Source organism: Micropterus salmoides, unplaced genomic scaffold (genome assembly GCF_014851395.1).
Source record: "Micropterus salmoides isolate LMB-PRFRI ecotype aquatic unplaced genomic scaffold, ASM1485139v1 Ms_hic_scaffold_23, whole genome shotgun sequence".
In the NCBI taxonomy this organism is placed as follows: Eukaryota; Metazoa; Chordata; class Actinopteri; order Centrarchiformes; family Centrarchidae; genus Micropterus; species Micropterus salmoides.
In genome coordinates, this window is record NW_024041484.1 from 14,955,406 (window position 1) to 14,979,135 (window position 23,730).

At 40.0% G+C, this 23,730-nt stretch overlaps 1 protein-coding gene across 1 annotated transcript in view; it reads left to right on the top strand.

The window, feature by feature from the left end:
- ube2h (ubiquitin-conjugating enzyme E2H (UBC8 homolog, yeast)) overlaps window positions 1–22,825 on the top strand; it is a 29,747-nt gene extending 6,922 nt beyond the window's left edge. The window contains exons 2-7 of the mRNA XM_038738444.1: window positions 10,381–10,457; window positions 11,539–11,613; window positions 11,707–11,746; window positions 16,814–16,866; window positions 18,089–18,217; window positions 18,405–22,825. Coding sequence (XP_038594372.1) covers window positions 10,381–10,457; window positions 11,539–11,613; window positions 11,707–11,746; window positions 16,814–16,866; window positions 18,089–18,217; window positions 18,405–18,529 — 499 coding nt within the window. The 3' untranslated portion in view covers window positions 18,530–22,825. The remainder of the gene's footprint in view (window positions 1–10,380; window positions 10,458–11,538; window positions 11,614–11,706; window positions 11,747–16,813; window positions 16,867–18,088; window positions 18,218–18,404) is intronic.
- Window positions 22,826–23,730: the final 905 nt, after the last annotated feature.

Below are 23,730 nucleotides of genomic sequence, written 5' to 3' on the forward strand. Positions count from 1 at the left end.
ATCTGTTACATAGTTACTTTAAAGTCAACAAAAAATGTAATTGTCATAATTACAGTTGGAGACGTCATCCCTTGCCTTATTATAAATGAAATATGTTAAAATTCTTGATCCTGGCCTTTTTTAAATCAAAGCAGAAATGAAAGACAAGAAATGAGGCATTCATGTTCATTTACTTCCTAACCAGCATCCAGTGAGTGCACCACTTAACAGCTAACAGAAATTTACATGTGGATTTCAGTGAGACTGGCCTTTGGTGCCATACGTCCATTGATATGTAAAACCAGCCGCAAGGTTTTCTTTGACACGGACCGCACACGCTGGCACCAAGTGCTCCATCGGTATTTAAATACTTTGAGTCACAACGAATGCTGCAAGAACAGACAGTTAAAGCCCAGCGTTGCTCGATAACGCTGCACTTGAGATGTTGAAAGGATAGTTGGTCGTTTAGGTTTTGAGCTAGATTTCAGTACAGCAAAGGAGAATGCCTCTTTGTGTTTGGCTCTTCATACTTATGAATGTTGGGAAAGTAGCACATATGTGATAAAAGCAGGAAGCTAACCTACTTGATTCCATATTACTCATAGTTAGTTGTTAGTAGTTCCATAAACAACTATAACAAAACATACTGTAACCTGTCAAAGTATGGAGAAAAATGTATCAGCAGTATGGCTGCACCAAGGCCTAAGCCTTTTCACTCATAGCGCAGAGCTTTATGGCCTGTTAGTTTGGGGGTAAATGTCACCAAGTTCCAGTGCAAACGAGTGCTATGGCACATTTCTCATTATTATTATTATTATTAGCTTAAACCTTATGGCCAGAAGAATTTCTGAAATTGACCATCTGACCAAGGATTTTCATTTTATTTAACTTCTTTTGAGTTCATTTCCTGAAATAATTTGTGAGGCAGTAGTTTTCAAAGTAAAGCATAAATGTGAGGATAACAGAGCTGTTTTGTTCAGGGTTATGGTTTGAATGTAACCAATATCCTGCCAGAGAAGCTTGTGGTTTTAGTGATAAGCAGAGGTTAAAGATAGTTAACATGTCTCGTGTCATGCTTTTAAAATCTTGACCTAAAGAACACTGCATGTCCCGAAACCTCTCGATCCCTGTTGTGGAAAATCACTCCTTGAGGCTAAGTATGTTGTTGGACAGGTTATTAAGACCTTAGTTCCTCTGAGCACAGCTACCCAGCTAGAGCAGAGTTTTCTCATATCTCTTGTGGGATATTGGCAGGAAAAGGGGAAGTCAGAGCAGCTGGCATGACCGCAGGCCTGTGACTATCATACCAGTACGTTTATTCAGGTATCAGAGCCAACCATTGCAGTCATGAACAACCAGGACCCCACTTGCCTCATAGTAGAGCTGTGAACAATCAGACCATACATTGATAGTGAAGGAACGCGGCTTGTCTAAATAAGATTTGGGACCATAATAAATGGCTGTATGCATAGCATTAGCTTGCATGTCCTGTACATTTCCAAATCAGTCAAGCAAAAACATTTAAACTCTTTATTCCTATCTCACCTCTAATACCATTGACCACCGTACATGTCAAGAACCCTGAGTTCTGCCAAGCTGGCTTAATGATTAGCTACTTAATCCAAATTAAAACTTAATTTGTTAACTTGGTGAAAATGAGTATCTAGGTTTCTATCGCTGTAATGGCTTTTTCCGCCATGGTAATATAGCAAGCTAAATTTATCGAAGTGATTGACTTGTTGGTTTCACTTTGATGTAGCCCTAAAGGACTTCTTACTTAAAACAAATCTAGAGTGCGTCTCATTTTATTGGACAGCTTGATTGATTGGTTATTAACAGCTGTCAGCTTGGTATAGGACAATACTTATTGTCATAAAGGCAAGGCAAGTTTATTTGTATAGCACATTTCAACAACAAGGTAATTGAAAGTGCTTTTAAAGCCAGTATTGTAAATGAAAAAGTTATATGGAGCCATCTGTAGTCTGGATGATGTTAAATGCGGCCTCTTGTCTAGTTGATTCTCATTTTCATCTCTTAGCTCACTATGTATCCAAAGGATTATCCATCTGCTGAGCCAATGGGCTTGGGTGGGGAGTGTGGTGGGGGTCCTGATGGTTGAAATGGTTCATTTAAGCTCCAAATCTGCATTCAAATTGAGATTTCGCCTTAATGAGCAATAAAGAAAAGTAAACAGCTGGAGGAAAATGTTAGCCCTAGTATGAGAGGGGAGTGTGAGAGGTGGAGAGACAGAGAACAGAGGAGTGGGTCAGTGAGGATGCAGGGGAGAACGGTGTTTGTTTGGAGTTGAACTGATTAAATCACACTCTCAGAGCACCACCGTGCCTGTCACTCGCTCTCGCTGCTGTGGCAGGATGGTTGCTGTGCCTCTGTTTTCCGACCTCTGAGTGTAGTGGAGGTCACACTGTAATCCTGCTTGGCTGGGTGCAGTGCACTACTACATAGAATGTTTAATGCACAAACACAGGGACGTTTACACACGGGCTAGGACTTTAGAAGAAACAATGCGCATGTATAGATAAAAATGTAGGCTGGCAGAGACTGAAAGAGCAAACTTTTTAATGCTCATATTCACACACTTACACATGAAAAATTAAGGAAGAAGAAAAAATGTCTTTTTAAAATTTGTTTAATGTTGATGTTGACCTTCTTTGTCGGTTGTCATGTGTTTTTTCGCTGTACAAAGCTGGTTTCCGTTCATATTAGTAAATGTAAGAATCTAAGTACGCCTTCTTTCTCGCTGTCTTTTGTAGGTAATGTGTATTAGCTGGTTTTTGTGCCTATACTTGTATCTCTTTTGGTGGAGGAAGCCAACCCAGTTCTTACACCTTGAGGACAGCTGCTATATTTCCTGCCTTTCATCTGCAAGGCCTTTGATTGTTCATTGGCGCTACAATCTGTGTGTGAGGGAGGGAAAACGAAAGAGAGGTTGCTGCCTCAGAGTTCCTTATCGCTAAACAATGATGTGCTCTTAATCAGGTTACTCACTGTGAAGGTTAAAGCATTTCTTCTGCCATTTAAAATGACTAAATTGACCCTAAGTCCCTAAAAATTGCCCCTCACAACTCTGAGTCCACACACCTGTCCAGTAAAAACAAAAACTACTTTATGTCAGCATGAACTTCACCTTTTATGTAGATGGGCATCAAGGCATTTCACCTCTCTGAAACACAGTGTTACCTACTGGCAAGAGATGACACAAGAATTTGCTTTGTTTCTAATGCAGGCTAATTTATAGACATATCCTCTGAATATAATTGGTATATTTATTATATGTAGATACATTCTGCAATAGGTCTTTTGGAGTTATGACATGTCAACATACACAATCCTGCAAGCTACGCCGTATGCTAGATTGCTCAACTAAGCCTACTGACATACTTGCAGAAACTCTGCTTCATGATTCATGTTTCCTTGCAAGGATACAATATATTTTATACTTCTCTTTCCTGCCCCTTGTCTCTTTCAAAATCTATCCCTGAACAATTTGGAATTATTATTGGAAACCTTACTATAAAAACCTGTGTTTTTAAGGCGCAGTTTTTCAATACAGGGGTTACACAGGGCTCTTAACTTGGCCTCACTCCCTTCTCTATTTACATTATGCTGCCTGTTATGTTTGTGACGTGATGATACATCTTTATTCAGGTGACACAATTTTACATAATGCTTTTTGCACTTTTCCTATTTTACTATTGACCTGTAAATCGCCATGGAATCTGGATTGACTGTTAACTATTATATCATACATTTTGGTAGTAAAATGACATCCAGACATGGGTTTTGCCCATTAATGTGATTGTATACACACAGGCGAAATCATTACCATCGGCCTGCAGTTCACAGCAATGATGTCATTCACATGCACAGATCTGATCAGCATTCACCAGGCTGAACTGTTTTCTCTCATTATCTCTGCATCACTATCTCTCTGCCTCTCCTTTGGCATCACTCTTTACATGTTTCTTTCACTTTATTCTACAACAATTCCCTGTATCATCTTCTCATGCTCTTTTCTCCCCTGTTTCAGCCCTCTGCTCTGTTGGCTGACCTTATTCTACCCTTTCTTTTTATGTTCCTCTTCCCCACTGGCTTTTGGGGGTTACGGAATATTAGTGTCTTTCAGGCAGACGTCTTAGCTTTGTTTTCCTAGTCTGAAACACAAGCACTGCATCTTATGTTCAGTCTTTGACAGTCTTCTTCTCTAGTCAGTGCCGTTAATAGCTGGATGTTCGGCATGGTGTCCCTTCTGTTATTCAGTAACCTATCTCTCTCCCCGGTCTGTGGGGTTATTTAATTTGTTGCCTTTCCTGTTATTTCTGCATAGTCTGCCCAGAAACTCTGTTCATTCCCTTTTTAAAAGGATTACTTGAAGCTGGAGCTGTCAGCAGGTGGTCAGACTATTGTATGCTGATATGTAAATAGTCCAAAATGGCCTGCAGAGTCAGTTTGGTCTTTTTGAATTTGATTACCATGCCAAAGACATGCAGATGTACGGTATGTGATGAAATGTTTTGTTCTTTTCGTGCTGATAGAGCTATTGTAAAGTGTGATGGCACTTTTTGATAGCTTTGTTTTTCAGAAATTGAAAACAAAAAATGAGGGGGATAAAAATAGGATGGAACTGGATTTTCAAATTGTATTACCTCACCCTGTTGACGGGAAGGTAGGCTTATCCTTCCTCTCCCCAAAAGAAAGGTGATACAAGGAACTGCTTTGAAACTAGCCAGTGCCTCCCTTTTTACCAGATCAACAACTTATGTTTCTAAAGAGAGACATTTTACATAGCATAGTCAACACCACATTGTTTGACAGTGCTGTTTATGATTCCCTGTTGTGTTTGTTTTCCATACTTAGACAGAGGTTGGTCAGGATGGGATATTTTGGTCCAGAGTTAGACTGGCATCGTGGCCTGAATGGACCAGAAGGAAAACAAGACATGTCTAGACCATAACCGTAAATGCTATTGACTGCATATTTTTACTCTTGAGGCATTTAAATGTGAAGTTATAAAGTTCAAAATCAGGGTACCATTGGCGTTAGTACTTGGATAAACTTTGAAAGAGTATAATTGGTCATCTGGAGATGGTTCTTTTAGACCATTTCTTTCTACACCATGTTTTCAAGTGTGAGTGTTTTTAAGTCAGTATGTCATTATATGAGAAAGTCATGCAGTGAAATGGTGTTAAGTCTCCTGTCTTCTCCTTCTCCTGTGTTATATTTCCTGGCTTTCGGAGTTGTCTGAGAAACTGCAGTGAGGATGTGTGTTCCTCTGAATTGATGGGGCTCTGTGTATCAGGTAAGAAGTGTGTGTTAAAGGATATTGACCTGGTGCTATCCACAGATTATGACTTATCTATACTAATCCAAGGTGGGGGGATGAACAGATTGTCATTATGCTGGGAATAGGGAACAAGTCAATACACAACCTTGATCAAGTCATTTTTCCTAAAACATGTTTAATCCTGGGTAGGTGATGAGTGTGTTTAAATGCACATTAATATAGGTGAATTGAAATGTGAGCCTGAGGTAATTCCAGGCCAGTGTGGTGGTGGTGATCTCTCTCCACGTAGTTCTGGGTCTTCCCCGAAGCCGCCTCTCAGCTGGACATGCTAGGAGCACCTCCCTAGGGAGGCGCCCAGTGGGCATCCTTGTGATGTGTGAACCACCTCTGCTGGCTCCTTTCGACGCAAATGAGCAGCGGTTATACTGTATGAGTTCCTCATGGATGATTTTGCTTCTATCTCTAAGGGAGAAGAAGTCAGCCACCCCCCTGTGAAAACCCATTTTGGCCGCTTGTACCCACGATCTAGTTCTTTCAGTCATGAATATTATATATATGTACACCAGCCACTTTATTAGGTACACCTTGTTAGTACCGGGTTGGACCCCCTTTTGCCTTCTGAACTACCTTGATTCTTTGTGGCATACTTTCAACAAGGTGTTGGAAACATGCCTCAGAGACTTTGGTCCATATTGACAATAGCATCACAATTTGTCGGCATATCCATGATGCAAATCTCGTATTCCACCACATCCCAAAGTTAATCTATTGGATTGAGATCTGGTGACTGTGGAGGCCATTGGAGTACAGTGAACTCATTTTCATGTTCAAGAAACCAGTTTGAGATGATTTGAGCTTTGTGACATGGTGCATTATACTGCTGGAAGTAGCCATCAGAAGATGGGTACACTGTAGTCATGAAGGGATGGACATGGTCAGCAACTTAATTAACAATACTTAGGTAGGCTGTCACGTTTAAACAATGCTCAGTTGGTACTAAGGGGCCAAAGTGTGCCAAAAAAGTATCCCCCACACCATTACACCTACAGCACCAGCCTGAACCATTGATACAAGGCAGGATGGATCCATGCTTTCATGTTGTTTATGCCAAATTCTGACCATCTGAATGTAGCAGCTGAAATCGAGACTCGTCAGACCAGGTAGTGTTTTTTCCAATCTTCTATTGTCCAATTTTGGTGAGCCTGTGTGAATTGTAGTCTCAGTTTCCTGTTCTTAGCTGACAGGAGTCAGCTGTGGTCTTCTGCTGCTGTAGCCCAACTGCTTCAAGATTCGACATGTTGTGCGTTCGGAGATAGTATTCTGTATACCTTGGTTTTCTTTCTGTCATCTCGAACCAGTCTGCCCATTCTCCTCTGACCTCTGACGACAACAAGACATTTTCGTCCATACAGCTGCCGCTCGCTTGATATTTTTAGTGTCTCTGTAAACCCGAGATAGTTGTGCGTGAAAATCCCAGTAGATCAGCAATTTCTGAAATACTCAGACCAGCCCGTCTGGCACCAAGAACCATGCCATGTTCAAAATCACTTAAATCCCCTTTCTTCCCCATTCTGATGCTGGGTTTAATCTTCATCAAGTTGTCTTGACCACGTCCACATGCCTAAATGCATTGAATTGCTGCCATGTGATTGGGTGATTAGCTATTTTTGTTAACGACAATTGAACAGATGCACCTCATAAAGTAGCCGGTGAGTGTATTTTAGTGCACCAATATAAATGTAATAATGTACATGTAAACTCACTGTACAACCCAGTTTCTGTATTGTTTTCTTATCAGCTATTTAGATTAAATCAATTTGCCTTGGTTGCAGCACATAGTTAATTGGTATGTTCTGTATGTCCTGCCTATCCAGATTTGTGACCATCCACTTGTTCTTCTTCTCTCTATTTGGCTGGCTGAGCAACTGCTTGTCATCTACACTCTGAATAAATCTTCCACTCCATCACACAGTAGGGAATTTAAAGCTCTACCAAGAACTTACTTCTGTTTTAACAGGCCTGCCAAACTCCTCCATAAGAGGAGGGAGCTGTTTGACAGTGAATTAGTAGTTATTTACTGGGTGGAAGGAATGAGTGCTTGGAGCTTTGGGTCTCCCGGTATTAAACAAAAGGCCAGTGGATTAGAGTGTTGTCTCATGATGACATGGAAGAAGGCCAGAGTCCTGTCAATGTAAAATAATAGTTTTGAGACTGGCCTTACCTAAGACACAGATGAGAGGATGTGTGAGAGTTGTAGTAGACGTCAAAGCCAAAGATTGTTCCTTAAGATAAAGATGGTGAGTAATGTGTGTGCATGTTGCTGCTATGGTTTTTAACCAGGCAAATCAACAAATGCTGCACTCATATAAATATTAATAGCCTAGGTGTTTTGTAAGGAATGGCGGGATTGATGGGTGATGGTGTTTGTGAGGGTCGGGATAGATGGAAGGTGCTCTGTCCATCAGCCATAGTCACTGATGGAAAATTAATGCGATTGTTTGTGAGTCTTGACTACACTTACATTTGCTTACAAGTGGGTGTGTGTGGTTGTGAGTGTGCATCATTGTCATGTGAGTGTAACAGTATGTGAGAAATCAGTCAGTGTTATGTGAGCTACTCTTTCCCTACCTACCTCTCTCATATGATCTCACTATGGTAACACTAATATTTACAGATCCAACACACCGACCTTTGCGTTTCTGCTCACTTGTAATTTTGCTGCCTGTAAACCTGTTCCCTTTACTGTCAACTAAAGGGTAACTGTAAAAATGTAATTTTGCGCAGTGAGCACAGTTCTTCTCTGATTTGTTTGTCAGTATGGCTAATGTAAATTAGCTTGGAACATAATCAGTGTTGATTCAACCCCATTAATAGCTTATCCCTCACTGCTTTCTTCTGTAACATAACACACGCAGTCCATACCATCCCCCCCTCCTCGCATTGCTTCCCTCTCTCGTGTGGTTGTACACACATTCACTCACATACCAGTACGATGCATAGATATCCTTACATGAAGAGCTTGGTGAGCTTGCAGAATGTAAACACAATGTGTGTAGTCTGACTGGAGTCTTCTGATTGCACATAGCTGGTTGTTGTTTTGTCGTCCTGGTGTTAGTGATTATTGATTCTGCCTTGGACTTCACATCACAGAGCCTCAGAATGGCTTCTTGACTCTAACGCAAGTCAGAACAGAGAGGTTCCTCTTCTGTCTGACAATGACACATTTCCGTGCTGTAGCCAGGGATTCAGTCTGTTCTTCGCAGACTCAACCAGAGCTTAAAATAACCTCCAGTTTAATTTAACCCTTTGGGGGTCAGTGCTACTGCCAATGAGGCACACACTCAATCAGGATTGACAAGCCAGCTGCCGCAGTATAATGTGGAAAACTGATTTTTATCCCATCTCTTGTACCGTCTGCCTCTAATGTGTTCTGTCGGTTTTTCACTCTCATTTTGTGATAATTTTCCTCTCTTTTGTCTATATTTATTATTTTTCTCGTTTATTTATTATTTTCTCTTTTTGTTTATCTCTTTTTTTCATTTAAGTCTCTCTGTTTCGATTTCATATTCAGTGCTTCTTCCCTCCACTCATATGAAAGGGAAATCGTTTCTCTGGGGTGATTTTACATTGGAGTGGAAATCAAAAATCATCAGGCAGTGCAAAAATGATATGCACATAGCTGTAATGTTGGATTTGCCTTATGCACTGAATAAAAAAAGGTTAGGGGTTGTTATTGCAGTTATGGCTGTAACTGGAGTTGCATAGGAAAACACTGAGTGATTATTTCCTCCATTAACCATAATAAACTTCTCCTGTGGTAGATGATGTGGATAAATACACATTTTCTAAATCTCAGTCTGTTTATAGGTTGGGAGATGAATTGCATTAAAACAGATAAACATGGTAGAAATCACAAGTTAAACCGTTTGGTCAAGCTGTCCTTTTTTTTCATGTCAGCAGTTGACATCTAAGCGTCTGTACACTTGAATGTTCACAGTATCTACATTATCTGCAGTCGGTCGCATGGAGAGGGTTAGATTCAAAGAATCTTGTCAAAGAAGCCTAAGCCTTGCAACTATGAGATATTAAGTGGCTGTGACCTTATAGCACAAAATGACCCAAAGCACATCTCAGTCCAGTAACTTGCACGATTGTTGACATGCCCTGTCGAGTGCTTTTCTCTCTCTGGCTGGATTATTTGCTTATTTGGACTAATGGAGACATTCTGGTCCATCTGAGGAATGTCATGTAATTTCATCTGAAATAGGAGTTAGTCATCCCCCCCACCAATGTAAATGTTGAAGCAGGGGATGAGCACGTATGTGTGTCTGTTATAGATAGTGGGGGAGATTCTCCACTTAAGTTTCCTACTGTGCACCTGGTTTAAATTTAAGCAGAAATGGATTACTACAAACTAAGTTGTTTTTGTGTGATATTTTATACTAATGTTAAAACCAGCCAGGAGTACAGGTTCTAACATAATCAGGGCTTGTCTGTAAGGAGATGGCCGTCTGCACTGGGTTTCTCTAGGGACTGTTTTATCCTGGAGGGGGCTTATGTGACCGGTGGAAGGAGACCTGCACAGTGCATGAAGCATGGGTGAAATATGATCCACTGGCTGGTGTCAGTGTGCATGATTATTTTGTTGTGGAATCACTGGCCGGCATATTTCACATTCAGTGTGACGGACATTCAAGGTGCAGAAAATGAAGCGATCGATTGCCATTGAAACTAAGTCTCCAGGCCTAGGGGTCAGAACAGAATCCAAGCGTAAATTTCCTGCATTGATTTGTTTTCATTACTTGTCCAAAGCTATTGTTTCTCTCTTTAGTTTCCATAACTCTGTATGATATGAAAGAATGATGTTTGGTTGGAGAGATGAAAAAGGTCAAACTCTGCTCCTGTCTTTGTCTTCCTTGCAGCAAAGCATGTGATGATGTGTTGCACTGGGAAGCAACTGCAGCGGAATTACCATTTCAGATAGGCAAAAGTGTTAGTGATCCTGAATATTATTAAAGAATTGTTCATTATTGTGGTCCCTCGGGTTGGTTGTTTGTTTATGTGTATGCAGTCGTGTGTTGTCCTTAACAGCCTTGCAGCATTGAGAGCAAGCATGAAGTCACCATCCTCAGCGGACTCAATGAATTTGTAGTGAAGTTTTTCGGACCACAAGGAAGTAAGTGTTTCTCTTGATTTAACAAAAATTACTTTTTCTCCTGACACATTAAACAAGTTTCCTAATTTGCCTCATTCAGGCTCATTAATGTGCCCCAGATAGTGGCCATAAGATTTAGGGATGTGTTTTCTTACAGGTTTCAAGATACAACAACTAATTAGGAAACATTTATTTGTGTGTTTGTCCTTTTGGATCTTGAATGTTCTCCCATTAATCCTCCTTCTCAAACATTTAACACACAAAAAATGGTTGTAAAACCAGATTCACATTGCTCTGACCACATCTCATGTTTAGTTAAGCTCTAACCAGAGCATGAAGTGACAGGACATGTTGTCCTGATGGCAGCAGGCACAGCAATGTCAGTCAATCTCCTGTTTGGAACATAAAGAGAGGTTCGTCACAGCAGGCCAAGAACGTAAAATGGATTGAAACCAGGCATGAGGCCACAATGTGTGAAACTGAGTAGCCAGGCTTTGGACAAGGAGACTGGCCTCGTCAGCAGGAAATACTTCTTTCGTATGCTGCTCGCAACATCTGTCACACTAAAAACCACTGCCACTTACACATCAGTAAGGAGAGGAAGTGGGTGTTTGACCCTGTTAATGATGTCCAAACTATCCAGAATGAAACAGCACCGTGTGTGTGTGTGTGTGTGTGTGTGTGTGTGTGTGTGTTTTGTATGCACGTGCTCACCGCCATTCATCCTCAACAAGTGTGTTTTTCAGTCATCTGTGTGCTGTTTCAGTGTCAGTGCAGCACATAAGGGTCCTGTTACACACAGCTATTCTGGGAGAGCGCCTCAAATTCACACAATCTCATTATCCTCCTCTTTGATGTCAGTGTATTATATGAAGTGTTTTGGAAGTAAAGAATTCTCCTGGGCTGAAATACATCACTGCATAGAATAAAAGAAAATGGCAAAGGGAAGTGGTATGTGTAGCTCATTTCTCAAGTGGTCCTCTCTGTTGTGTTTCTGTGCAGAGGAGAAAGGAGTGCAGAAAATTGATATAACCCCAAAGTGCATGAAGGATCTAATATGATTTTTTTTGTGTGTGTGCGTGTGTGTCCTCCTCATGTACAGCACCATACGAGGGAGGCGTGTGGAAGGTGCGAGTAGATCTTCCTGACAAATACCCTTTCAAATCGCCATCAATAGGTAGGGCCTCTACTATTGCATGAATGACGATAAGATCAGTTCCAATTCACTTTTATTTTTTACTCTGTCCTCATCTCTTCCTTGCTTTTTCAGGATTCATGAACAAGATTTTTCATCCCAACATTGACGAAGCGTAAGTTGATTTCAGTCATGTATTTGAAGTATCATGGTTTTTTAATGGGTTTGTTACTTTGAGACTTTAGCGGCTGTGTGACAATTGGATTATTGGTCCTTAACACTCGTATAAAGGCTTTGTATTCTGTTTGTATTCAACTTAAATGATTGGTTGAATTCATCAATGTTTCCTAATGTTTTCTATACTGCTTGCTCACATTCTAAGCTTTGAAATAGAGCTGCAACGATTAATCAATCCAAAGCAAATGAATGACCAACTATTTGCTGCTTTTCATTGTCATTAATGATAGTCTTTGGGTTTTGGACTCTTGGTTGGACAAAAGAAGCAATTTGAAGATGTCACTTTGGGCTCTGGGAAATTGTTTTGAGCAATTTTCACAAATTTTTATTGACATTTTCTAAATTAAACAAATAATCTTGAAAGTAATCAGCAGATTATTGATAAAGAAAATAATAGTTAGTTGCAGCCCTACTTTGAAATAATAAAAAATGAACATATGTTGAGCCACCAGTTTTGACTAATAGCAGCAAATCACACAAATCTTGAACCTGGCCAAGCTCTTTGTTTCTCTGGGCCTGTTAATCCAGTGCTTAGAGGCCAGATCCTCTGACGGACACACAGTCTGTGAAGGTTGGTCTCTGAGAGGGCCTGCTGAACAGGCTAAACCTACAGTCCCCTCCAAAAGTATTGGAACGGTAAGGCAAATTCTTTTGTTTTTGTTGTTCACTGAAGACATTTGGGTTTAAGATCAAAAGATGAGTATGAGACAAGAGTTCAGAATTTCAGCTCTCATTTCCTGGTATTCACATCTAGATGTGTGAGCAAAAGTATTGGAACAAATAATCTTAAAGTAAATAACATTTAATATTTGGTGGCATAACCCTTGCTTACAATAACTGTCTCAAGCCTGGGATCCATCTACATCACAAAACTGTTGCATTCTTCATTTGTGATGCTATTCCAGGCTTTTACCGTAGTAAAGTTCAGTTCTTGTTTGTTTCGGGGTGTTTCTCCCTTCAGTCTCCTCTTAAGGAGGTGAAATGCATGCTCTATTGGGTTAAGGTCAGGTGATTGACTTGGCCAGTCTAAAACCTTCCCCTTTTCCCCCCTGATGAAGTTCTTTGTTTTGTTGGCAGTGTGCTTTGGGTCATTGTCCTGCTGCATGATAAACTTCCTCCCGATTAGTTTCAATGCATTTCTCCGTAAATTGACAGACAAATTGTTTCTGTCCACTTCTGAATTCACTCTGCTGCTACCATCAACAGTTACATCATCAATAAATATTAATGAGCCAGATCCAGAAGCAGCCATGCACGCCCAAGCCATGGCATTATCTCCACCATGCTTCACAGATGAGCTTGTACGCTTCGGATCATAAGCAGTTCCTTTCTTTCTCCACACTTTGGCCTTTCCATCACTTTGGTAGAGATTAATCTTGGTCTCATCAGTTCATAAGATTGTTTTCCAGAACTTTTGCAGCTCATCTCTGTGCTTCTTTGCAAATTTCAATCTGGCCTTATTATTCTTCTGCTGATGAGTGGTTTGCTCAGTACACCAGTAGTTTCTTTCTTTTTCAGGCCATTCCAAGTTGTTGTGCTTGCTATGCACAATGTTTGTCCAATGGCTCTGGTCGATTTTTCTATCTTTTCTCAGCTTGACAATGGCTTGCTTTTCTCCCATAGACAGCTCTCTGGTCTTGATGTTGGTTTATCCTCTTTAACAGGAAATGCAAATGTCTTTATAGGTTTGAACCAAGGATGAAAACTTAGACTAGTCATGCAGAGCTATTTAATGTTTGGACAATCAACCTAAAAGGTAACACCTGGGCAACAAGAAACATCTGTCAGTCACATGTTCCAATACTTTTGCTCACTTGAAAAATGGGTGGGTTCAAACAAAGGGTGGTATGTCCTGAGTTGTTTAACACATCTAGATGTGAATACCAGGAAATAAAAGCTAAAATTTTGAACTCTTATCTCATACTCATCTTTTGATCTTAAACCCAAATGTCTTCAGTGAACAACAAAAACAAAAGAATTTGCCTTACTGTTCCAATACTTTTGAGGGGACTGTATGCCTCCTCCCCAACTAGGACATCTAGTCCTAAACAACATATAAATAATGTAAATATATCAATATAACTTTTTCTGTAAATATCTTTGGTTAACAACATATTTAGCCAGCTAACAAGAGCTAACAGTGGAGTTTGTCAAGACTCCATTATTGCTTTGTCATTGGTGTACTATGGCAGAGATGCTCACAAGTCTTTGAGCTAGGGTCCAAGTCAAGTCTCAAGTCTCTGAGCTGGAGTCAAAGTCTCAAGTCACTCGTGGTTATAATGAATGTTGTATCACCTGCTGCATTCAGTCCAGGCTGCTTATAACACTGCATAGCTATAAGGAATTCTGTAACTGTAACCTGTTTTTCACTTAAAGAGCACAACCATGTAATGTGCAATACAATTAATGGCCACTTTAACTACTGTAAGTCAACACATCCCCCAGACTCTCAAATCAGTGTAGCATTATAACTACAGGTGCTGGTCATAGAGAATATCATCAAAAAGTTGATTTATTTCAGTAATTCCATTCAAAAAGTGAAACTTGGTTATTATATTCATTCATTCCACACAGACTGATATATTTCAAATATTTATTTCACTTAATTGTGATGATTAAAACTGACAACTAATGATATTCCCAAATTCAGTATCTCCGAAAATTCGAATATTACTTGAGACCAATACAAAAAAGGATTTTTAGAAATGTATGTATGAACATGAAAAGTATGTGCATGGACAGCACTCAATACTTAGTTGGGGCTCCTTTTCCCTGAATTACTGCAGCAATGCGGCGTGGCATGGAGTCCATCAGTCTGTGGCACTGCTCAGGTGTTATGAGAGCCCAGGTTGCTCTGATAGTGGCCTTCAGCTCTTCTGCATTGTTGGGTCAGGCGTATCGCATCTTCCTCTTCACAATACCCCGTAGATTTTCTATAGGGTTAAGGTCAGGCGAGTTTGCTGGCCAATTAAGAACAGGGATACCATGGTCCTTAAACCAGGTACTGGTAGCTTTGGCACTGTGTGCAGGTGCCAAGTCCTGTTGGGAAATGAAATCTGCATCTCCATAAAGTTGGTCAGCAGCAGGAAGCATGAAGTGCTCTAAAACTTCCTGGTAGACGGCTGTGTTGACGTTGGACCTCAGAAAACACAGTGGACCAACACCAGCAGATGACATGGCACCCCAAACCATCACTGACTGTGGAAACTTTACACTGGACTTCAAGCAACGTGGATTCTGTGCCTCGCCTCTCTTCCTTTCTACTCTGGGACCTTGATTTCTAAAGGAAATGCAAAATTTACTTTCATCATAGAACATAACTTTGGACCACTCAGCAGCAGTCCAGTCCTTTTTGTCTTTAGTCCAGGCGAGACGCTTCGGACGCTGTGTCTTGTTCAAGAGTGGCTTGACACAAGGAATGCAACAGCTGAAACCCATGTCTTGCAAACGTCTGTGCGTGGTGGTTCTTGAAGCACTGACTCCAGCTGCAGTCCACTCTTTGTGAATCTCCCCCACATTTTTGAATGGGTTTTGTTTCACAATCCTCTCCAGGGTGCGGTTATCCCTATTGCTTGTACCTTTTTTCTACCACATCTTTTCCTTCCCTTCGCCTCTCTATTAATGTGCTTGGACACAGAGCTCTGTGAACAGCCAGCCTCTTTAGCAATGACCTTTTGTGTCTTGCCCTCCTTGTGCAAGGTGTCAATGGTCGTCTTTTGGACAGCTGTCAAGTCAGCAGTCTTCCCCATGATTGTGTAGCCTACAGAACTAGACTGAGAGACCATTTAAAGGCCTTTTGCAGGTATTTTGAGTTAATTAGCTGATTAGATTGTGGCACCAGATGTCTTCAATATTGAACCTTTTCACAATATTCAAACTTTCTGAGATACTGATTTTGGGGTTTTCATTAGTTGTCAGTTATAATCATCAAAATTAAAAGGAATGAACACTTGAAATATATCAGTCTGTGTGGAATGAATGTATACATCATACAAGTTTCACTTTTTGAATGGAATTACTGAAATAAATCAACTTTTTGATGATATTCTAATTATATGACCAGCACCTGTAAATAAAAATGTAACGTTTCATGATCAACAATAAACCTGTAACTTGTTTGCAGCTGATGTTAATTATTTATGTGATGGCCGCCAGTGGTACGTAAATGATCAAGTTAATCGACCACCACAAGTTTGTCAAGCAAACAAACATTCATCTTTTCATAACAAAAGACAGTTTGACCTGACCTCCAGTAGGTCGTATCTAAAGCAAGAAACAAGCTAACATTAGATGGCCAATGCTGAGCTAAACATGTTCACTAACCTCAGGTTACAAACCTATTTTGTGTTCACCGCTTGTTTTGTTTGGGTCTTGTTGTATGAAGTTTTAAAGCCAAAGTTTATGTTTGTTATCCTCTCTCACGTGTGGTCGCGCACAGCAGATACGTAGTATGTGTTACGTAGACAGGTTATATGAACGCAGGGAGGGGAACAGCAAGCTCATCAGACACTTCCTAAAAATAACCATTGTTCTCGAGTCCCACACCTTGAGTCCGAGTCAAGTCTGAAGTCTTTGAAGCCGAGTCTCAAGTTGAGTCTGAAGTCACTGTGTTTGCGACTTAAGTCTGACTCGAGTCCAAGTCTCAAACTCGAGTCCCTATCTCTGACTTAAAGTAATCTATTTACCAGTCTAACCATTACCTGGTATGTCTGACCTGGTCACATGATATTTTAAAGCTTGACAAAAAGTTCTTCAATTCTCCTTAAACAATTTACTGCCACACAAGAAATATGTGATACTGAGGGCTGCAAGGGATATATCACCATTGTATTCCAGTTTGGGGAAAAAGAAGGCAGCATTTCTCAGCCACATTTAAAAAAGGGACAGGCCTTGTCGAACAGTCGATATACTGTGGATTGAAAGGATCCAGCCCCTGAGCTGGGACATGCATTGCACAGAGATTCCCCCTTACCCCTCTAACTCTGTTTTCTTCTCGGTTTCCCAGGTCAGGGACAGTGTGCTTAGATGTCATCAACCAGACATGGACAGCCCTTTATGGTGAGTGGCCCCCGCTGCCCAGGTGTCTATATTAAGTTTCCTCACTAGGGTCTGGGTGATTATGTGCGAAGAACTTGACACAGTGCCGTCAGCACCAAAAAGGTGACTTGGGCTCCTAATGTACTTACTGAGGGGAGAAGTGAACACTAAAGAGGTAAAAACCTTAACCTGGCAAAAGTCAGAAAACATTCACCTTCAACAGGAATGCTTCACAGGCATGTCAGCTGTGAGAGACAGCAGCACACTCACATGCTTTCGATGACAACAATTGTACTTGCTGTTTCTCACCCAGTTGCTCTTCTCACTGTCATCATGTCTCTCTCTCTGCTCATCTCTATGTCCCTGTGCCCTTCTCCTCATTTCCTCATTAATTTCTCATTACAGCACCTCACCAGGGCTAAGATGGGTGTTGAGCAATATGAATGGCTTTACAGTAATATCCCGAGCAGGTGTTTCAGCATCCCTGCCTATTTATTTTCACTCGTGTTCTGGATATGACTCAAAGGAGAATGTTAACATCCTAAATGGTATTTTAACAGCTTGATTCAGAATCAACTCTGATTACAGAGTTATTATTATTATTTATATTATTTGTGTCAATGCTGTAATGTTATCAAATGAGGAAGCTTGCCCTTTTTTTCCCTAGAATCAGGTGAAAGCCTTGTTAGAATGACATTTGTGTTAATTTACCCTTGTTTGTGCTCTTGTCAAATGCTGTAGATTTTGTTGTCGAGTGTTTGAAAGAAAAAAATCCTAATGGACAAACATTGAAAGAATAGGCCAATCAACCAAGCATGGTCTGTTATGAGTCTCTATGAAGCAAGAGGGAACAAAAGCAACTGATTAAATCAGCTAAACATCATAAAACTGCACAATAGACAATAGGGAAGTGGTTGTTTTCCTAACTTGAACAGCCTCAGTGGTGACACCTAGGAGTTGAGAGCAGAATTGCAGGTTAATCTACTAGGCCTCAGCTCTGAGAGAAAGCTGAAAGCTGAGGCCTGCTAGCAGAGAGCTAGTGAAAGGGATTAATGAGGTTTTGTGAGGCTGAGGATTTCCGATGAGTCGTTGCTAGCATATACACAGTACATCTCTGATCCGGTTACTTCTGATAAATGGTTATATTTTGGAGAGGCCTGACAGTAACTACCATTAAATGATTTCTATAATTGTCTGATTTACTTATTTTTTTCAGTTGGTAAAGTGTTGTCTTCTTCCCCAGATTTGACCAACATCTTTGAGTCGTTCCTGCCCCAGCTGCTGGCTTACCCAAACCCCATCGACCCCCTGAATGGAGATGCAGCTGCCATGTACCTTCACCGGCCAGAGGAGTACAAGCAGAAAATCAAAGGTTCAGCCTAATCACAATCTGGGTGTAGATCCCATGTCCTTTTTAGATGCTTGGATTATTGCACACCTGGAAAAAGTTATTTTTCCCAAATGTATTATCTGACAAAATTGAAGTTCTGATCACATATATTCCATGTCTGACCATGCTCTCTTCCTCTTGGTCTCCCACCCCAAACCCCCCCACACAGAGTACATCCAGAAATATGCAACAGAGGAGGCTCTGAAGGAGCAGGAAGAGGGTGCAGGCGACTCGTCATCTGAAAGCTCCATGTCGGATTTCTCAGAAGACGAGGCCCAGGACATGGAGTTGTAGTGATAGGAGGGCTCCCCCATCCCGCCCTCTCCTTTATCCCCCACAGAGACTATATTTGATTTCCTAACCATGAGAAAGCAGACTTATAATATTCATATTTAAACAAGTTGATTTTTTTATTATTATTATTATTACTACTAAACAAGGATTTTTATGGATATCTAGCCTTTGGTGTGTTTGACACCCCTACTATTCTGTAGCTGTTTCTCCCTACATAGATGTCACAATTGCTGTCACATCCCTACCATCTCCGCATTTTTAAAGTGTGTCATGTTGTAGGCAGGAAATCTCCCCGCGAACATCTAATTTCTGTACTTGGATTTCACTTATAACTTACCAGTTTGACCTGAATCCTAATTTCCTTTCTTTTTCCACAATGCTAAATGACTCTGACCAACATTTTAATTAGTTGCTCCACTACAGAGCTGCTTAGGTTTTGAATAGGTTTTGCTTATCTGGGTGTACAGCTCTGCAATATTAGCCTGTAGTCAAGACAGTATTTTAAGGCGCACGATCATACACGAGGTGTTGTAGCACACCTTACACAAAAATACAAAAAGTGTAGTGCCAATAGACACTCATAAATTGACCCTGAATGCTTTGTAAGCATATCTTTTTTCCAACATATTTATTGAGACTTGGCAGTAGAAAATATGCCTCTTTTTTTTCGCCTTCAGTTTACATGCTACCCAGACATGTTACTTAACTTTTTGTTACTATTTATTGACCTGCTGCAGCAGTCTGTCTACATGTGCCGCTGTGCAGTGCAAAATTATTGCTTAACTAGGTCAGGCCTTGTTCAACAAATGAATGAAATAAACGTCTCATTACTAGGTGAGTGACAATGTGGTAACAAAGACGTGTGTTGGGTGCTTCTGAGATTTGTTGAAAGTTCACCAGGTGCATAAACTGTTTGGAAGATTGGTGCACAAAAGCAATGAAGACAGAAGTGGCTTTACTCTGAGGCATTTGTGGAGATTCTGGTCAGACTCACTTGGTGTGATGGAAACTGAAAATAGACCAGAGCTACCATTTAACCATCTGACCATATGGATTTCATATTTCATGCAGCTCTTGCCAGTTTTCTGTCAGGAAGCAACCTCAAACACACAAGCACCAAACATTCTCACTCTGCAGGATGCCACTAACCTACAGTCATCTGCTGTACTCCTGCTTTTTAAAACAAAATTGTATTAGTCTTATTGGTCAAAAACAACTTTCCAAGCAGGGAAATACAGATCACATATTCTTGTGAACTTCAGAAAACCAACAACAAAATCAGTTTTAATTTTAATGAAAAGCAACAAAAAATGGTCATATGATTATTGAGTGGATCTGAGAAAAAGAGTGATTTATTGGATATTCAGGTTTGTGTAGTATCGGTCCTCCTCACATTCCACTGTTACCTGGGGTTTGCTCCAATGCATGCCGTTCATATTGGTCTGACCTGTGGTATGTACCCCGACTGCATTTTATGTCTGCCTACCCGGATGTCTATTTGGATCACTAGTTTGAAGAAGATTGCAAAATAAGCTGAATTTTCGTTGAAGGGAATTAATTTAACATTAATTTCATATGTACAGATTTGACTTCTTATCTAAAAAAAAAAAAAAAAAAAGAAAAGGAAAAACCTCTGGTGTTACTCATTGTTTATTTAATGTGGCGGGTTAAGACATAAATCCAGAATGCGTGGACAGAGAATGCAATCGCAGCTTAGATTTTTGGCTGTTTTTTCCTTCTTTTATTTCTTGTACATTTCTTTCCTTATCGGGGGGGTCAACACGTTAGGATATTTTTCTTTTTTTATGTACAGCATCTACCATGTACAGTGATAAGACACCTCTCTGTAGCCTCATAAAATCTCAGTGTTGAACCCAAAACACTGACCCGAGTGAGGTTAACATGGCAGTCAAACTACCTAGAAAAACCTTGAAATGTATTCACTTCATAGTTTGCAGTAAGAGTCACTGGTTGCTTTGTGGCAGATTGTGGACGATTCAAAGCCTGAATCGTACTCTGGAGGTCACTGTATCACCTCTGATCTCAACTCCCGCTTCCGTGCCTCATCACAAAAAGAAGGTGACCATTTAAAAAAGTCCCCACCCAAAACCATGTTTTCAAAAAGCCATGAAGGTCAAAAGTAACAAGAAAAGCACATTTGTTTTTACTCATACTGCTTTTATTGTCCTCTTCCTGCAAAATGACCCTGTGCAGTTTGTGACTTGACATCTAAATTTTCGCTCTGTTGCAGATGAGGGGTGTTACCCAGGGCTGAGTTTGGTGTATTTGAGCAAATGTAGGATTGTGAGACTTTAATGGCCCAGATTAGAAATACAGTTTGGTTGTACCTTACACTTTGATTAATATTTTCACCCGGGACATACAGAAAGGATAGAAATCATACTAATATTTGTTGAACTGCGTTTTGACATGTCAGGATAGTTAGTTTTGCTGGGTGTTGACTTCAACTAAACAACATTATGCTATATGGCTGTATTACAGATAGTTAGCTAGTTTGGTATACTTACATGAAAAAGCATTAATTTCTCATCTGATTTTTAGTTAGTCTGTTGTGTGGTTATATGTACAATACTCCATAGACATGCCTGCTTGTCCTCTCTTGCAGAGTTGTACAGATGAGTGGGAGTGATTTCAATCTAGGGTGACATTTGACCTGTAGTAAGCCTAATGGTTCTGACTGTACAGAAATCAAAAGTTTGGTTCAGCTCTTTTCAAGCGATTGGATTTCCTCCAAAAGCATGATTTAAAAACACAGTTCCATGCTCATAATTATGCCCACATTGGAATGCATTTAGAACAGAGACACTTCCATGATTGGTTTTTAATTTCTGATATTTATCCGAAGAGTTTGACTGTTTAAAGCTATGGGATGATAATGTCTGTCACCCAGCCTGGAAATGTTTTGAATGTTAGCTCAGGGGTTACCTTTTAACTGTTGCAGAGCTAACTTTTGTGATAGTCAACATGTACAAGGCAGTATAAAGCTATGTGAATGTTTTACATGTGTTTCGGGTTTGTTTGTGGTGAGGTCGGTGATCCACATCCACTCAAAACAGAACAAACCTGCAAACTGTATGCAGATCCCCACTCTCACAATTGGCTTGTGTTTTCTCCCTAAGCTGCCTATAAATGTGTATTTATTCATTAAAGAGACCTCCTTTTTTGTTTTTAATCTTGCTCATCAGGCACCAGTAAGTTATGGCTCAGCTAAATTAACACACTGATGATAACTTGATCTTGAGTTGGGTTTTTTTTTGTTTGTTTTAAGGAATTCAGATTGGAATTCTAGTTTTACTTTACATTTGTGCAGTATTGTACTCAAGTGCTGACAATACAGTATATCCGAGTTGACAATTGTAATAAAATTGCACATTATGATGCAGTACTACAAGAGGGAATTAATGATATTTTTGTCTTTTTCAAAAACAAGACTCTTGTGTTTGGGTAAAAATCAAAGGTTTGGTTTTCAGCATTTTTTGCATCTGGGCAATAAATTGATTATATACTCAGCTGTGGCCTGGTGTTGCTCTGGTAAAAAACCATCTGATGTTTTAAACAGATTGGTTCTTTCTTCTTTCTTTTTTTAACTTCCCACACTTGTCAAGAGACATAATTCCTGCCTTTGTGTTTCAGGTTGTCTTCAACTCAAGTCAAGAACTAAAGGAAATGTCCTCAAACCAGTGAATGAGTATGCTTCCCATGGCAACTTAAATTCAAAAAATGTTTTTGAAAACATGTTTATTGTGCTTTTATTTAATATCCTTTTGGCTTTCTCTTCTCCCCCTCTTTTGCTCTAAGACCACAGGTGCACAGATTACAATGTCTTAACTACTTAGATTAACATGATGGGATTAATAGGGCCTCGAAATTCTTACTGCAAACCTACAGAGAAAGTACAGCCCAGAGCCATAACCCCCACAACCGTACCCACACACTCTGCCAGATCCTATAAGGATGGAGCACCTCCGCTAAATGAATGGACTGGTTTGTCATTAATCTATAGACAGGACTTCCAGGGCCCATTCTCCTGTTGTATCAGCACAGCTGCAAAGAGCCAGCACCCTGATCCTGTAATATCACCTCCCCTCGTGTGTTGACTGTGTCTCCTTGTGCACTTGCATGCTTCTGGTGTGGAGTTGAGGCTCGCTTTGTGCACACTTTCCATTCTGTTTTATGCTTGTGTGGATTTGTGCCCTGTGCTGGCATACAGCTGCCATCAGGGGATTTAACAGGTACACACAGCATGGAAAAATGGCATTAAAAAAAAAAAAAAAATAGAAACTATGTATTTGTTACCTAGTGTGTGATACTTGAGGGTTACAAAGTCAAAAGGTTTATTTTTTTGTTTAAAAGTCCATCCTTGGTCTTATTTTTATTACATTCTTTGCCCTCCTTGTTTTTCCTTTGCATTGTGAAGTGGGCATGCTTGTCAAAAAGACAAAATGCTCTCTATTAATAGGCTTATAACCTCTTAAATAGTTGTGTATAAAATAAACTGTTATAACTTCTTTTTTTAATAAAACATTCAATGTGTAAAAAAGGTCTCTCATCTCATCTCTCATCTCATCATTCTCATCTGTTGCACCCAGTGTATGATCTGTTATTGAACTATTTTATGAAAGACCTCAGGACTTTACTGCAGAAAATATGAACAGCAGCAGATGTTGCATATTTATGTATGATGATCTCAGTTTAACATTTCATTGCTCTGAATTGTAATGGCAACATCCAAATCTCCCTTTATGATTCCGTGAAGAACTTTCTCTCATTGAGCTAAATTCCACCTGTGTTAGATGGGATATCCTGATGTCCTCTTAACATATTGAAGGTGTTTGAACAACTTATGCCAAACTCACGTATTATGTTCACTTACAGAATCACCGGATTCATGTGAAAAGTGATAATTACATTTATTTTTTGGCAACATTTTAATTTGTAGTTTGCTTTACAACAGTGCCGTATTGTAAATGTTACAATTTTATATATGGAGAAAATGACACCACCAACACACAAGGCCAATATACACTTTGGGATTTTAATAATTACTCCCATTGATAATGTGTTTTTTAATGTTGTATATTTAAATCTTCTTTTTATTTTTTTCTCATTATTCTTCATTGCAGAAATCTTTTGAATCTTGAATCCAGAAAAGGACATTTGTCCAGGTTCAAATACCACAT